The sequence below is a fragment of the Bufo gargarizans genome, chromosome 2 (assembly GCF_014858855.1).
Source record: "Bufo gargarizans isolate SCDJY-AF-19 chromosome 2, ASM1485885v1, whole genome shotgun sequence".
NCBI lineage: Eukaryota > Metazoa > Chordata > Amphibia > Anura > Bufonidae > Bufo > Bufo gargarizans.
Genome location: NC_058081.1, coordinates 535,000,670 through 535,018,557, shown reverse-complemented (window position 1 = coordinate 535,018,557; position 17,888 = coordinate 535,000,670). Strand labels below are relative to the sequence as shown.

At 43.9% G+C, this 17,888-nt stretch overlaps 1 protein-coding gene across 1 annotated transcript in view; it reads right to left on the bottom strand.

The window, feature by feature from the left end:
• Positions 1 to 7,137: 7,137 nt before the first annotated feature.
• The window catches only part of LOC122926627 (estradiol 17 beta-dehydrogenase 5-like), a 28,774-nt gene continuing 18,023 nt past the window's right edge, over positions 7,138 to 17,888 (bottom strand). Inside the window, exons 3-10 of the mRNA XM_044278060.1 lie at positions 13,571 to 13,738; positions 13,064 to 13,180; positions 12,237 to 12,314; positions 11,971 to 12,093; positions 10,864 to 10,973; positions 8,332 to 8,497; positions 7,971 to 8,053; positions 7,138 to 7,325 (exon numbers count right to left, since the gene is read on the bottom strand). Of these exons, the coding sequence (XP_044133995.1) occupies positions 7,283 to 7,325; positions 7,971 to 8,053; positions 8,332 to 8,497; positions 10,864 to 10,973; positions 11,971 to 12,093; positions 12,237 to 12,314; positions 13,064 to 13,180; positions 13,571 to 13,738 (888 nt within the window). The 3' untranslated portion in view covers positions 7,138 to 7,282. The remainder of the gene's footprint in view (positions 7,326 to 7,970; positions 8,054 to 8,331; positions 8,498 to 10,863; positions 10,974 to 11,970; positions 12,094 to 12,236; positions 12,315 to 13,063; positions 13,181 to 13,570; positions 13,739 to 17,888) is intronic.

Below are 17,888 nucleotides of genomic sequence, written 5' to 3'. Positions count from 1 at the left end.
TTTAATACCGGGGAGGGCGCACTGGGGGCTGATGGAGAGGCACTAGGGGCTGGTGGAGAGGCACTGGGGGCTGATTGAGAGGCACTGGGGGCTGATTGAGAGGCACTGGGGGCTGATTGAGAGGCACTGGGGGCTGATTGAGAGGCACTGGGGGCTGATTGAGAGGCACTGGGGGCTGATTGAGAGGCACTGGGGGCTGCTATGAGGCTACTGGGGGCTGCTATGAGGCATGGGGCTCTTTCATATTGTGGTCTGAGCTGAGGTGTTATCTGAGGTCTTATTGGGGTCTTATTAACATTGGGGATCTTATTGGGGCTGTTAGCTGAGGTCTGATTAACATTGGGGGTCTGAGTGGTGGTCTGACCTGAGATATAATTTTTTTTTCAAGAGCAACGTGGAGAAAAAAGGCCTCACAGTCTCCCACACTGCTTCTGCCCGGCCAAGGAAGCCAGCACCCCTAAGGCCAAGCAAGCCAGCACCCCGGAGCCCAAGCCTGCCAGCACCCCTGAGCCCAAGCCTGCCAGCACCCCTGAGCCCAAGCCTGCCAGCACCCGAGCCCAAGCCTGCCAACACCCCTGAGCCCAAGCCTGCCAACACCCCTGAGCCCAAGCCTGCCAACACCCCTGAGCCCAAGCCTGCCAACACCCCTGAGCCCAAGCCTGCCAACACCCCTGAGCCCAAGCCTGCCAACACCCCTGAGGCCAAGCCTGCCAACACCCCTGAGGCCAAGCCTGCCAACACCCCTGAGGCCAAGCCTGCCAACACCCCTGAGGCCAAGCCTGCCAACACCCCTGAGGCCAAGCCTGTCAGCACCCCTGAGGCCAAGCCTGTCAGCACCCCTGAGGCTAAGCCAGCCAGCACCCCTGAGTCTTCAGAACTGTAAGTAAATTATATATAAGGGGAGCTTATAATATGAAAGAGACGAATTATGTCTGAACAGACATATAGCGCAAATTCCAGTTTTTGTTTATGTTTTATGTTGCACTGAATTTTCTGTGAAATATATATTTATATATTTTTTTTTTTGGGGGGGGGGGGGGGGGGGTCAGGGTGGCAGTGGATCTTGGGTGAGTTCCCACATTTTTTGTCCCAGGACTTGACCCCTGGAGTGGTCCCACAGTCTGGGTGGCAGTTCTGACTAGTCCTACTTTAATACACCGACATTTGGATTCATACATTTCCTACACTGGCACAAATGCCAGTGACCAACTGTCTGTGCTCAGTCCTACACGTACCCGTCGCAAGTGCATGAGGAGCTGCGGATGTGGCGGCGAGGTCCGAGAGGTATGTGGGGGTGGGAGATCCGGGAGGGGGGCCCATACATTTTTTTTGCTATGGGGCCCAGTCATTTCTAGCTACGCCGCTGGGAGGGGGTAAAGTAACCACCGACACAGTCGGCATATCATTTTACATACTAACTTGTTAACCCCTAACACCTGTGTAGCCTCACTAACGGTGTGTAAGTCTCTCTTCAACTAAGGACTGCTACAATAATATGTGGAAACTACTAACTTGAATAACGCTCCAATACTTTAACAGTTTGAAACATTTGAGGACGTTCATTCAAATTCACCAAGGAACATTCATCTATGGTACCATAGCGACATCTAGTGGTTACCACTAACTACTACACCATATATGGTCCTTTTTTTGCTCTTTTCACTATTTTTAACTAGCTTTTAACTACTTTTTAGGGATTTTAGTGCTTGTTGTATTATGCTCTTAGGAATTTTTAGGATTTTATATCAAAATAAATGATATATTTACTCAAGTAATTCCATATATTTTGAGTGCCAATCAATTCTTTTCTACCAATTATCAATCGCCAGACAATGAGGGTGTGTCTACTGAAGTAAGCACCATTACTGTGCCTAGTTACAGTAGAGCCACTGGATTACTGATATTTTTATTGTTAATATTCATATAGAATCTTTATGGTTTTGTATCTAGTCTCCTGACTCTTACTCCCATACAGATACAGTTGCTGGCGAAAAAGAAGCAACTGTATCACCAGCAACTGTACCTGTATGGGAGTAAGGGGAGTCAGGGAGAATAGATACAAAACCATAAAGTTTCTTTATGAATATTGTAGAGATTTGCTCTGATAGGCAGGGTAAACGGACGCAATACAGAGGCAAGAACACGGTTGAAAAGCTAAAGTTCAGTGTTTATTCACACAAAAAGGCAGAAAAGAAAAACAATACTTTGCAGGGTCCTGTGCTAATTCACACAGCAAGAGTCCTGGTGTTAATTCACACAGCAAGAGTCCACAGAACAAAACATGTCACCTGGCAGTCCACAGCAGGCTTTAGGGCGCCCGACTCCCAGCAGGCGGATCTCATGCGGCTCTCAGCCTTGCAGCATGGCGGAAATCCTCAGCTCCCAAACACAGAGATTCCACAGCTCCACTATCACCTGGAGGATCATTCCACACCCAGCTGAGCTGCTGGCTGGGTTTTTAAATCCCAGCCCAAGACCTGGCCTGGAACGTGGGGAACAGCCCCCCACCCTGCTGTTTGGGTGCTCCCAATAAGAACTGGCCCGGATCGGCTTTACAGCCACACTAAGTAAAAATAGTGTCAGCGAGCACTAGCTGCCGCTGACACACAAAATTACTAGTTCCTATCTCACCGAGGCCAGGAACATCAGTGACACGTACCTTCCGTCAATAACGGACCCTTGCGCTTTCCTACAATATCAACAATATTAACAATAACATTACAAAATTACTAATAAAAAATTATCATCCTTTTTGGTCTTTGTGCATTTACTGGCAATGATAATCTCCACAACTCTAAATCAATTTTTATTGAAAAACACAACAAAACCCCACTATTAACGCTGGTGCATTTTAGGAATATTGAAACACCTGGCTTTTAATGCATACATCTACTAAATCAAAATATAATAGGAATGAGCCTTACTAAAATTTTTATATATATACACACATGTTAATTTTTACTTTATCTTTAGGATTATTGTCAGGGGGCGCCAAAGGCACACTCGGTCTCCCATCAGCCACAGACCTGCTGCTTAGCTTCGGGAGCGAGGATCTGTGTTTGGCCTCGTTCCCAGGGCGGCTTTGCTAGCTGGGAGGCTCCCTGCTCCTAGGTCTGCCTTGAGCGCCGAGCTGATCACTCGGTGCTCGACTTGTCTGTCTGTCGGTCATGTGACGCTGGCCACGTCACATGACCCTCAGACCCCACTAAAAAATACAGGCAGCCTGCTGGTTGCCTGTTAATTCTAGGTTCCTGGCTATTTGTTGGACTACTGAATACTCACCTGATCCTGTTCCCTGACGATCCTTTGCCTGCTCCTCCTGTACTACGCATACCTCCTGGTATTGTGACCTCGGCTCCCACCTGACTACTCTTTGCGGACTCCTCTGGTACTTCTCTACTATCCTGGTATTTGACCCCGGCTTCTCCTGACCATTCTTTGCTTAACCCTTTGTACTGCGTAGCTCTCTTGGTTCTGACCCGGTCCGTTCACGTTCCGTATTTTGTCTTGTCTGTCTTCCCTGCACATATCCTAAGTAAGGGACTGTCGTCCAGTTGTCCCCTGTCATTAGGACTCATGAGGCAAGTAGGCAGGGCCAGGGGTGAGGGTGGAGCGCAGTGGTCACTATCCTTTCCCCTGTGTGTGTGTGGACGTGACCGTTACAATTATTATATGAATGGACATACAATATATCTTACCCTATATACTAGCATTACTGAGCCTAAAACATCCATATATTTTGTATATTTTTTATTTCCTATTTTCTATTTTTTTCATTTTTCATCTTTTAATTTTATATTTTTTGCAATTTGAGAAGTTAAAATGCTAATCGCAACATTGTAGGTATAGGGAATAAAATCCAGTCCAGTTTTTGAAGAGTTTGGACTTTGAATGAATGCCTCCCCCAATGATGGAATACCGTTTACGTAAATGGAGTCATGGATCTATTCACTGCAGGCCACTGAGGAAGGAACATGTAGTAACAAAACACGTCTGGCACTAGTGTTATTTTCAGTGAATAGTTATCGATTGCAGTTTCCAGCGATATCATATTTGTCGCAATAGCCCGGTGTTCCCAAGGACTTTTCGCATTCCGGTACCTGATCTGTTCGCATTCCTTTACCTGTGCACAATTTTCTGGCCACGTGGGACGCCACTTACTGAGTCAGCGGGCACACCAAATACAGACACCGTGTAAGACACAGTCTAGAGAAGTCAGCTCTTGCATGAATGCCTAGTACATCCGGACCATAGGAGAAGGCATATCAACAAGCTGACCCATCTATTATACAGCGTGAACGCCACCTAACTACCATCTGGATTGGTAACGTAGTACCCTGCGACCATATTGTTTGTTGCAGCAACAGCTGCTTTGCTATATTTATTATTGGATTGGCAATACATCTTACGGCTATAGTGATTACCGATAAGAGAAACGCAATTGAGGCTACATGCACACGACCGTATGTGTTTTGCGTTCCACAAGTTGCGGATCCCTCCCAAAAATGGATGATGTCCGTATGGCATCCGTTTTTTTTGCGGATCCATTGTAACAATGCCTATCCTTGTCCGCAAAACGGACAAGAATAGGACATGTTCTATTTTTTTTTTTTGCAGGGCTACGGAACAGAGCAACGGATGCGGAAGGCACACAGAGTCCTGCAGCATTTTTTGCGGTCCACATCCTATCCGCAAAAAAAAAACAACGAACGGACACAGACACAAAATACGTTTGTGTGCATGAGGCCTGATACTGTGTTGATTTTAAACTGACTATATCGCATTGCATGTGTCTGTTGCAGTATTAGCTGTTTTGCTACAATGATCAGTGGACTGGCAACACACTATCCTGCGATTATAGTGATCATTGTCAATATGAGTACAGTTGATACAGTTTTGGTCTCAAATTGACTATATCGTACTGCACCTTTATGCTAAGGAGACAAGATTTACTACTACGATATACCACAAAAATTCTATTCTACGAGAACTTTATGTGGATATATATACAATCTATACTACATAAGCTACTGGATTATTGGACTGCTACCTCTTTATCCTACTATATCATTTTTATTGATATTTGATATTCTTTATTTTTTCTTTTATAGTTGACCAACTATTTGCTGGGGAATTTAATAGTGTTTTTATAGGCAAGTAATCAATTAAATATATATTTTCTAATTTATACTGTGTATATTCATACAATTACCAGATATCTGAGTGCTGCCCCGACATTACAATTTTTTTCCATCTTTGATTTATAACCTACTAAACTTGACATAGGGGTTTGACCACAAGAATAGTTTCCTCTGGTGAACTCGTTTAACATTGACTGCCATGATATCTTGTAGATGTAAAGGTCTCCCCTTGGTCACCTCAGTAGCAGCACATGTAATTTGTTCTGCTCACTACAATTTGCCTATTAGGAGTCTCTGCTCCTCCATGTCTTACCCTCTCACTTCCTGCTGTTTCGGCTGTATAAACTGCTGACTGATAAGTGAGGAATTTGAAATATGTGTTTTTGTTGTTTTTGGTTTCTCAGAATTGTTACTGGTAATTTTCCAGATATTTTTCCAGCAATATTTTTTGTTTCCTTAATTGCTTAAATGATCCCATATTACTAGCTGCAGTTTCTCTTATAAAATATAAGCACATGGTAGCTTAACACTGGTGTGTACAGCACCCTGTATAACAGCACACGGAGTCCCGGTGGGTCAATATTACAAAAGTATTTATATAGAAACTATCAAGCATCAAATATTACCCCAGAAACAATGCACTAAAACCAATAGTTTGTGGTTTTCAACTCTCTCATGATAGTTTGATAAATGAGCCCCAATGTGTTTGGAGATTTCCAAAGACTTGCATTTGCTATGTGATCTTGATATCCTCCGAGCTGCCCGAGGATGTGCTCTCTCGTGCATGCCTCTTCACAAATGAAGTGCTCTGTCCTTCAGTCCATGCGACTGTAATGAAATCTATGACAAATCATAGTTGGTGTAGAGTTCATCCATCATTTACACCAGTATAAGCCATCAATATCAGATTGGCAGTGGTCATCATCTTGAGAAGTTAGCACAGGAGCTACCATACACACTCTGTACCCTGTAGTGGATGGAGCTGGTAAGTGCATTCTCTTCAGTGGGAACAGGGTGCAGTTACCAGCAATGTCCGCTACTCAATAGACAGATCTGTGTAGTTCCAGCACAAAGATAAAAGTTGATCAGCGGGGGTGTGAGGTATCCAACACCAGCCAGTCTGATATTGACAGCCTACCCTGAGCATAGGCTATTAATATAAAAATCCTGGACAACCCCTTTAAGCTTTCACTCATGTTGATGCAGACTTAAAGGGGTATTCGCATCTTGTGAGTCAGGTGCAATTGAATTCCAAATAGCATAAATGATAACTTACTAAATATATTAAATTTTCGATCCTTTTTCAAATATCTGGACTTTGATCTTTGTTGTGTTTACACTTAGTAGCCTATAGTTATGGCCACCACCGCGATACAGCTGTGGTGGCCGCGAATGCTCAGTTTCTTGTAGCTGTGCCGTTTTCCATGGGTGGCCTGCACCTTGGGAGCACGCACGTCAGAGCTTTCTGCCCGGCCACCTCTACTGAGCTGCATAGATATCTATGGAAGGCTTCGGGGCATGCGCTTCCATAGAAAGAGTTATAGATCTGCCTGCCGCACCAACCTCCACTGATCAAAGAGCAGGTAGCTGTAGATAAGAAGGGCAGTGAGTCTGTCTCTAAATTACTGTAAATATAGAGATAACAGCGTTTAGTTTAGAGACTGCTCACTCTCGGTCTCGGCAGCTTCCCTGCAGGGACGGAACAATATAACTGAAGGATCGTGACAGCCACACTTTTCAACGCTGGTTGTCACAATCCAAAGCCTGCTACACTATTCTTGTTTTTCCACATGCTACTACCCTACCAGCAGCGGCAGTGTGCACGATCTGCCAGCCAAACTGTCAATCAAAAGCAAGCATCCCGCCCACAGCACAAGTGCAGGCAAGAGGAGGGAGCTGGAAGAGCAGGTAAAACCGGCAGATGGGAAAACCCCTTTAAAGTGTAGTGCGCTTCTGCAATGCTTTATGCTCAGTGTCAACTTTGTGATTAGGTGGACCTAAATAGATTCCAAGAAAAGTCCATAGTAAATGATCTGTATTTTTTATTAATTTACTACTATGTAACATATTGTGGCTTCCCATGAAGAATAATCTGATGTAAGGTCCATGGCTTCTTGCATAAAAAACGTGCCCGTATTCTTTTAATATTCATCATGGAAGGGGTACTTGGGATGATCCTGCCATCTGCAGAATATAAAAGACTCATTAGAAACCAAATTGCCAAGGGTTGATATATACATGCAACTTCTTCTGGAAGACAGTAAACTACTTCCCTGCCTAACCTATCCAGAGGTTAGTCTAGAAAATGAATGGTGGGTATTAACTTTTGATAAAGATGTAATACATTTGACAGAGCTATCAATTGATATATATATTTTTTTTTTTCAGTGAGCTGGGCTGCAGGGGTTATTTAAGAAGCACTCAATCCCTCGGCTCAGTCACTCGCAGGACACCAATGTTTAAAAACGAATGAAAAACACATATTTAGAATAATGGATGTCAACTAAAGCCGTATTTTATTCCCTGGGAACTCAAAAAGTGAACCAAAGAGTGCCAAATCTAAACAAGGGCAGAGTTTCACTTGATCTCCATCTTTGGCAAGATAATGTCCCAAATGCATCAAATCACTGCCATCTATCACCTCACCAATAGCCATGCATGTAACCCATACGTATATTTACAGCATATGTACAGTGTACATATGTTAATAGGGGGTGAGGTGGAAATCTGAGCTCCTGATGAATGGGTATAGCTATGGGAAGCTCAATGAGGTACTGTAACTAAATCTGCTCCACCTGCTTCAATTTAATGATTTTCCATGACACTTACTGGGGAGTACTTATATAACGCATATTTTTGTTTATTCCGTCCAGAGTCTTCATTTCTTCATCGCTTAACAGGAAGTCAAAGACCTGAAATATGTGTAGAATTTATTGTATTGACAGTCTAAACAAGCAGGGCTGTAGTAAGAAAAGCATGGGGGCAGAGCTTCTGAAGAAGAAGTTATATATCAAACAATGTGGCTAAGCTGGAGTCACAGATCACAGCTGTGTCTCCTGAAGAAGAGCAACCAGATAGGCTGCTACAGTATGTCTACAGCATGTATAACTTCTTCAAGGCTCATGAATTTCTTCCTTTTTTTGGAGATCCTTGTTTTTGAGTGTCACAATGAAGGCAGATGTCCACTCACCTGAAAGTTCTGCTTGATCCTGGCTGGGGTGAAGCTCTTTGCTAGGATAACGATGCCCCTCTGCAGCAGGTATCTCATTGCCACTTGGGCAGGGGTCCGGCCAAGCTTTTCAGCTATGACATTTAGCACTGGATCTTCTAATAGAACTGGAGAATTCTGGTCTATCCTGTGAGACATTATATGATGGCATAGTTATTCTCCTAACAAAACTTTGGCTTCCTATTATTGGCTTTTTGAAACAGGTAATGGGCACATTTCTGTATGGGGAAATATAATGTGCAGCATTACCTTATGGTCATTGACCAGTGCAAGTTATCTGGAGGCGCTATAAATTAGGACTATTGATGAGCGAGATTTAGAAAAATTATATTTGGCAGCTTTGTCGAACTTCGTCAAGAAATTCAATCCATAACAAATCACTTTGTCATGAATCACCTTTCATTGTATGGAGAGGGCTTGTTGCCCCCATCACTTAACGCCTCAGATGCCACATTCAATGCTAATCACGGCATCTGAGACCTATATTCAGGTGCTCAGGGGGCTAATAAAAAATACATTATACTCCCCTCATCCACTTGATCACAGAGAGGCAGTGGTGACTCTAGGAACAATATATAGGGGGGCACATAAGATACCACAGTCAAAAATGTGGGGGCACTAATAATTTTCACCACTTAATCATACTACTGAAAAAAAGAAATAATGATATATATAAAAAAATGACAAAATACGAGAGTATTGCGGTATGCAGTGGGATAACCCCTCCATCCACCCCTACATACAGGGTAATACAGTGCAACATACCTCTTACATCCAGTGACATCTCCCAACATGTCCCCACTGTGCCCCAGAAGTAATATTTCTCCCCTAGTGCCCATACTAATAATCATATTCCCCATAGACCCCCAGTAGTAATAAAGCCCATTATAATGCCCCCAGTAGTAATAATTCTCCTTATAATGTGCCAGTGCAAATAATACCCCCTTTTAATGCCCCCAGTTGAGCTAATGTCCCCATAATGTGCCAGTATAAAATACCACTATATAGTGCCCCCAAGAAATGCCCCCATAGTGCTTCTCTCCCCCCTTCTTTCTAGTGCCCCCATAATGTACCAGTATAAAATGCCCCACATATAGTGACCCAGTAGATGCCGTCAGTGGCTTCCATAATTTGCAAGTATAAAATACCCCTTCTTAGTACCCCCCATAGATGAGCCCATTAGTACTCCTCTCTCCTCTTCCTCATAATACCCACCATAATGTGCCCCACTATAAAATGCCCCTATACAGAGCCCCCATATAAAATACCCCTGCTTTGTGGCCGCAGTAGATGCCCCCATAGTGCCCCAATAATGTGCTAGTAAGAAGTGCCCCCGTAGATGCCCCCTTAGTGCCACCCAATAATGTGGCAGTAAAAAGTGCCACCAATAATGTGCCAGTAAGAAGTGCCCCATAGATGCCCCCACAATGCCCCCCAATAATGTGCCAGTATGATGTGCCCCCATAGATGCCTCCCAATCATGTGCCAGTAACAAGTGCCCACATAGATGCCCCCCAATCATGTGCCAGTAGTAATACCATATAAAAAAAATATACACTTATACTTACCTTCATCAGGCTGGCAGTGATGCGATGCAGGCCTCTTCTGGCCTGTGTGGCGTCCTGTACGGCTCAGGCGGCGCTATGACGTCATTGCGCCACCTGCACCGGCCTCTGATAGGCTGCAAGCTAGTGCCTCTCCCTCCCCTGCCCCGTGGCAGCACTTCCATCTGTATCGTTGTCCTGAGGACGGCGATACAGATGACTATGGAGATGAGCACTTTCACAATAGAAGCACTCATCTCTCCGTGCCCTGCCGCCCCCCACGGCAGCTGCCTTGGGCCCCCCAGGAGCAACTGGACCCGAGGCAACTGTCCCTTTTACACTGCGTTAAAGATGGACCTGGACAGATCGCCACTGTACCAGTGGAAGCGGTGGCCAGCGTTTTAAAGGGAAATCAGAGGGGGGGGTGGCACGCGGGGGGCAAGGAATAACCTGGGGGGGAAATTGCCCCACCTTTGTAGCGATGCCTATACAGAGAAGCCATTCTCTCCCGTCTAGAATGAAGATGATACAACAAACAAAAAGAAGCAGCAGCACAGTCAGCAGTGTAGATGGGTGCAATTCCTCCTGGATTTCAGGCAAAGATCCATAAACAGTATCCAAAAAAGCAAATGATGTGGCAGCACTCCAAATTCAGTAAAGGGTGGAAAAATAAACGGGTCTAACACCCTTTACTGAATTTGGAGTGCTGCCTCTTCATTTGCTTTTTCAGATTGAAGATGACCCGCTAGAGGACCTGCATGGTAACGTCTTCACGCAGGTTCTTTGGCAGGTTTTCTTCAATCAAGATGGGAGCAGACGGCCTCTCTGTAATCAAGTGGATGAGGTGAGTATCATTTTCAGCCACCATTGTAGGAAAAATTGATTCACTACCACGAAGTAGGAAGAAATTCGGCTTTGCAGCAATCCATCAGGATGCTCTACATCTTACCATGTCTCATCCCTGCTTGAGCCCAGTACGCTGTACGCCACCAGAACAATACCATGTGACTTGAGGAACTCCAGAAGTTTACTTTGATTTAGGTAAATGTGACATTCCACCTTAAAAAAATAATAATTGCAGGTTAAGATGATTCAGAAACAACTAAATTTACAATCTTAGCCCCATAACCTTACCATCACCTCTAATCCTAAACTTAACCTTGAGTCACGAGAATCATTGTAGAGAAACAGGCTGACCTGTGACATGTGCTAGCTGTCATGGTCCCATCTCCATCTGTGGCTTTATTTCTGAGAAAACTGAACTTTTAATATATGCAAAATAGCATGTAGGACCAACAGGGACTTTGATATTACTCCTAGAAGTTCCATTTTCTGTGCTGCTGCAGGCTCCCTGGACTTTGGCGGGTACATGGCAAAGGAGCAAGTCTAGAAGAATTCAGGGCCAGGTGTGACAGCAGCAGGGAGAACAGAGCCTCTAGGAGTAATAGCAACACCCCTGTTGCTCCTAGAGGCTCATTTGCATATATTAAAAGTTCAGTTTCTCAGAAATAAAGACACAGATGGGCATGAGACCAATAATGGTAGCTTCTGCAAACCTGCCCAGGTTTCACTACGATGACTCTGGTGTCAGAAGTGCTTTAAAGGGGTTTTTCAGTCCTACAGCCATTTTTTCATTTGGCTTACATCTGTCCCCTGCTGTCTCCATCACCAAGGCTCTGCTCATTTATCCTTCCAGTCCCTGACCTATAAAGTTCTAACTTCTGACCATGCGCCACTACAGCCATTTACTGACCTCAGATATATCCCCAAGTGGCAATCACTGGCTTTAGCAGTTATTGGCTGTGTGGGCCTTTCTTAGCATTTGAAGCTGGGAGTGCATAGCAGCGGGGAATGGGACAGTGGTGTAACAGCAATGACAGAGGATACAAACCCCTTTACATTTTTAGCAGTAAGATTTTAATCTCTATTCAGTGATGACTCCTGGCACCTACATTTTATTTCTTATATCTGTGAGTCTATGCAAAATGTTTGGAGCTCTATATCAGATTAACAAACTCCGCCCGGGAAGTAAAATTTGATAAGTCACGTCAGTTACCTGGTTGCAGACTGGTTTGTACTTTAGTTCTGGATTGTTCAGGATTAGCTCTAGCTGTCTCTTATTGAAATTGGAAACTCCTATGGATCGAACCAACCCGGCATCTTTACACTCCTCCAGAGCCTAAAAAATGTGCAAGAATTAGTGGGCCAAGCTACTGGTGTATGATGTAAATGTATGACCATGCTGCTACTCCCCCAATATCCTGGCCACAGAAGAGTGAATAGCAGAAAGTATGTGAACAGTAAATATACTGAATACTGCACCTTCCAAGTGTCCCGAATGTCTGTGTTGTGATAAATTAATTTTCCGTTTTCATCCTTGGGGAAAGGATCATCTCCTGGCTGAAATTACATTTACACTGAAATTATTGTCAACCAGAACTCCGTTTACTTTCCAGTATAATACAAAGTTCAGTGTAGACTGTGAGAAAAATACTGCATACTGTCGAAGCATTAAACTGAATAAAACAGTAAGCTCATTAGCTCCACCTAGTGGTGACTGTAGTCCAGATTATTTTCATTTATATCTATGGCTACACACTCAAATTGGAGCTCTATACCAGAAGAATAGACCTCTAACTGCTATAACATTACTCAGCAATTCTGGACTTAAATATGTCACAATACTGAAAGGTGAACAATCATGGTAAAAAGCAATTGTGCAAAACAGACAACCAGGCTCCTAGCCATAGGGGCCGTGCCCCACCAATGCTGCAAGAGAAAACAGTAGCTCTAATCTATTGGTGTGAAGGTACAGTCAGGCAGATTCAGAATTAAAAACTTGTTCATTAATATGGAAGATCTAAAAATCCAGCACTTCCGAAAACCCTCAACATTTATGATCCCATTAAGGTGCATTAAAGGAATTTATCAGTAGAGATATCCTATAATAACATAAATGTGGTAATCACACCAAGGAAACCAAAGTTGTCACATGTTGTGTGGTGCTAGGCTGTGGGTATTGCCATGCATAACTAATTAGAGCGGTGCACTTTTCCTCTGTACACTTTTGAACTAGATAAATTTGTACTAGATGAAATATGGTACTTAGTTCTATTTTTCTTTCTGGACTCCTTTCCCTGGCAACTTACCTTGACTTCGATGGGACTATGGATGATAAATAAATCTATGTAATCCAGCTGAAGATCTTTTAGAGATTTCTCAAGAGCGGGACGAACTCTCTCTGGGGCATGGAAAGAGGACCAGAGCTGAAAGAGAACAAAGAAGTCAGACAATACTTATAGCTCTCTCCTTGGGTTGTTTCACTAAAACATTGAGAAGCTGCAGTCCCACACCCCTACAATCCCCCATCCCTACTTATTTTGTTACTCCATATCATTTTTTTGAGGATGGAGGAGGTTTCCCAGGTTTCACCTTCCCCAGAATGAGATACATTGTAAAGTTGAATGCATTTATATCATTTATATGTACTAGTAATATATGCAAAATATAACCATTTATGTTTAACCTAAGCATGGAGATTTACAGGCCATTTCAGTTTTAAGGAAAGCCAGCTGACAAACCCATATGGGCACTGTATTAAGGCGTTTCAATGGTTGTCGGAAAATACTTTTTTTTTGTATGTTGTTTTTCATTACCTTCCCAGTGTAGAATATGTCTTCTCTCTTCACCGTTCCATCTGAAATCTTCTCATTTATAGCTCGCCCAACCTCAACCTCATTCCCGTAGATGAAAGCAGAGTCAATGTGACGATACCCAACTTCCAGGGCCACCTTTACTCCATTTTCTGCCAAGTTCTTGTCAAACTAAGGATAATGATATGGTCCTTTATTTTAATGTATATAAACATTCCTTTAGTCAACCTTAGGTAATATCTACACCACCAAATCATTCAACTGAAAACAGTCAATGTGACGATACCCAACTTCCAGGGCCACCTTTACTCCATTTTCTGCCAAGTTCTTGTCAGCCTAAGGATAATGATACGGTATGGTCCTTTATTTTAATGTACATAAACATTCCTTTAGTCAACCTTAGGTAATATCTACGCCAACTGAAAACTAAGAGCGAGTCTGAAACTTATCAACCTTAGACATATGGTGGCCGTAGGGAAAGTAAAGGCCCTTAATTGGAGTTACACATTGGAAGGTGGAAGACTACACACCATCTGAAGGTTTATGGCCCACAGGATCCATTTCATGTGGCCCCCGGCTCCCTGCCAGAGCATTTAGTCTGAATGCTAATGACCACTTCTATTATGGGGGTCCGATCTGAAGATAGTGCAGGATGGGGGGTCTTATTGGATGCTGGTTGCTGATTGGAGTATGGGGGTAAGGAGTCTTATAGGGGCTGATCTGAGGCTGACGGAGGCTCGGGAGGGGTTTAAAGGGGGTTGATCTGAAGCTGATGTAGACTGGGGGTCTAATGGGAGGCTGATATGAGGCTGATGGAGGTGGCGGGGCTGATTTGAGATGAGAAAGGGACAGAGGCAGGGACAGTTGTGAAGGCAGAGGTAGTGAGAGTGGAAGCTGGGTGAACCCCTCTCTGGGATGAGCTTGGCTGCCATTAATGCCAAATAAAAAAAATAACAACTAAATATATAATATTCTCAACTTAAAAATTAAACTGCTATATTTTGTCAAAATGGCGCCAGCACTATATAATATATAGATAGTACAGGTAGCATTTTGTGTTGCAAGAATAGAGCTCTCAGAATTTTTTTCAACAGAACCGCACTTTCTGTAGCTTACCCCTAAGTCAATTATATATTTGACCAAATATAGCAGTCAAATTTTTAAGTTGAGAATTTAGTATGTCCCACCAATGATGTTATAAATATTCAAATGACCCTCGGCAGCAAAAAAGGTTCCCCACCCCTGGTATATGGGCTCAGTACAATGGATTGGAAAAGTTGGATTTTTATAACCTTCAGACACTGAGATCCAAACATGCAAACAAATATCCAGCAGCTAGTGAGTCCACTGTAAAATCTTGAAGCTTTACTATGAATGATTAAAACCCATGATACAACTGTTTGCCTAAACGGTAATCCCACTGTGTCATGGATTTTAATCATTCATAATAAAACTTTGAGATTTTACTGTGGACTCACTGGCTGTTGGGTATCTATTTGCCTATTTGTTTGTACTGACTTCTCAGGGTCCGTGCATGTGAGGCTGCTGCTGGCGTGAAGTGGAGTCTTCCGACTACTACTGATTATGGACACTGATCTCCCTCCTTCTGTAGAAATAAAACATCAATTTCATCAAGTTGATGCAGCATGATAGTGAAGGAGGTACAGTACAGAAAGATGGCTGATGGTTCAGCCAACAGTTATACATTCATAATATTTAAGATTGACTCTTCAGGTTTTTTAGGTAGAATTTTAGATAGAATCCAAACCATGTTTAAGTGCAATAAACAAAAGTTTAAAACAAAAGCTATTTGCCCTTCTTACCTCGTACATGACTCTGCTGGAGAAATACTTAACACTTAGTGTCTCAATCTCCCACTCCAGGAGACCAGTACATTCTCCATCCCGCATGTCTACAGGTGATATGTCAGCCTTATATCTATCCTGTAGATTGAGCAGCCGGAAGTGCTCATGTACGACCTTCGTTATACTTGAAAACTCTGAATACTACAAGTCTTTGCTAACAACCACTGCCTATCCTCTTGATGTTCCTATGGGGTCCTGCTGCTGGAAGCCCTCAGAACTGACTGGTACCATCAGTGCTGCTATTAGGACAGTACAGGTAGTACTTGTGTCAGGCAAACTCAACTGGTGGCTGCTACCAACCAGCTACCCGATATTCTCTGCAGTGGAGCTATGATGTTAGCCTATTTACTAGGTCAAAATGGGCAATCCTGGTTCCCAACATGGTGCTCTTCATTTTACAGAAGTGTGTAGGTATGAAGCCACTGTCGCATCTGCGTTTTGCCTTTCAGGTTTTGAGATCCGGAACAGGCTCTGAAAACCGGAGGAAAATGCTTCAGTTTTATCTCCATTCATTGTCAATGGGGACAAAACTGAACAAACCGGAATGGAGTGCACCAGAATGCATTCCGTTCTGGTTTGTTGCATTTTGTGACCGGACACAAAACCGCTGCAAGCAGCGTTTGTGTGCGGCATGGGAAACTGAAGAAGCCGGATCCGGCACCAAAAACATGTAAGTCAATGGTGCCGGATACGGTTTTTGTGAACACGAAAAACCCATACTGAACGGATGCAGCCGATTTTATTATTTAAACAGATGTGTTTTTTTGTGGTTTTGAGATCCCCTGCCAGATCTCAGAACCGGACGGCATAAAGGCATATGTGAGAAAGTAGCTTAAGCTGCAACTAGTGCTGTGATCTCGCTCTCCCAAGATTACAGTAATGGCTTGTGAGGCTGTATAAATATTATATTAATCCTCTTTATGTCAAAATGTATCTCTGACCATTGTATGCAGTATGTTTTTGCTGGAGGTCCTGGGTACCATGGGGAAAGCTATTATGTAAATGCCCACTTAAAAAAAAAAAAAGCTACTGCACACAGTGCTTATTGACATCATAGCAGACATAGATTTGAAAGGACATTATTGTCCATCATGATCCAGAAGCTGTACTCAGTGAAGCTCTTGGTTTCAGAAGTGGAATTAGTTTTAGAAGCTGTGGTCCTATCACTCAGCTCCCCGCGCTCTGTCTCTCCAGCGCTGAATGATGAACCAGGAAGACTTCTCCCTGCTCCACCATTAAGCCTGCAGACACAGATCCCACTGCCGGCATGAGTGGGAGGAGCCTGCAGCCCGGGAATCTGTCTAAGCTCCTCCCACACAATGCTGCAGAGCGATCTGTGCCTGCAGCGTAGAGCTGGATGAGAGCTTCAGGAATGGGACAAGGTCAGTAGGTACTGTGTTTTTTTCTTTTTAACACATAGAGGGCATGTACTACTAAAAAGGGAGCACAGAGGGCATTTCTACCAGGGAGGGAGCACAGACGGCATTACTACCATAAAGGGGGCACAGAGGGATTGTACTACTACAAAGGGGGCACAAAAGAGAGGGCATTACTACCATAAAGGGGGCACAGAGGGTATTACTACTACAAATGGGACACAGAGGGCATTACTACTACAAAGGGGTCACAGAGGGAATTACTACCACAAAGGGGGCACAGAGGGCATTACTACTACAAAGGGAGCACAGAGGTAATTATTACCACAAAGGGGGCACATAGGGCATTACTGCCATAAAGGGGGCACAGAGAGCATTACTACTATAAAGGGAGTACAGAAGGCATTACTACTATAAAGGGGGCACAGAGGGCTTTACTACCATAAAGGGGGCACAGAGGGCATTACTACTATAAAGGGGGCACAGAGGGCTTTACTACTGTAAAGGGGGCACAGAGGGCTTTACTACTGTAAAGGGGGCACAGAGAGCATTACTACTATAAAGGGGGCACAGTGGGCATTACTGCTATAAAGGGGGCACAGTGGGCATTACTGCTATAAAGGGGCACAGAGGGCATTACTACTGTGAAGGGGAACAGAGGGCTTTACTACTATGAAGGAGCACAGTGGGAATTACTAATATGAAGGGAGCACATTAGGCATTATTACTATGAATGGGACACAGAGGGCATTACTACTGTGAAGGGGAACAGAGGGCTTTACTACTATGAAGGAGCACAGTGGGCATTACTAATATGAAGGGAGCACATTAGGCATTGTTACTATGAATGGGACACAGAGGGCATTACTACTGTGAAGGGGGTACAATGGTCATTACTACTGTGAAGGGGGCACAGTGGTCATTACCAGTGGCGTAGCGTGGGGGGGGGTCAGGAGGGCCATTGCCCCAGGCGTCAAATTGCAGGGGGCACCAGACAGCAGGCAATAAAAAAACGGCGATGGAAGCCTATGGCTCCCGGCCCCCCCGTTTATGCCTCATAGGCTTCAGGCTACTGTGCCT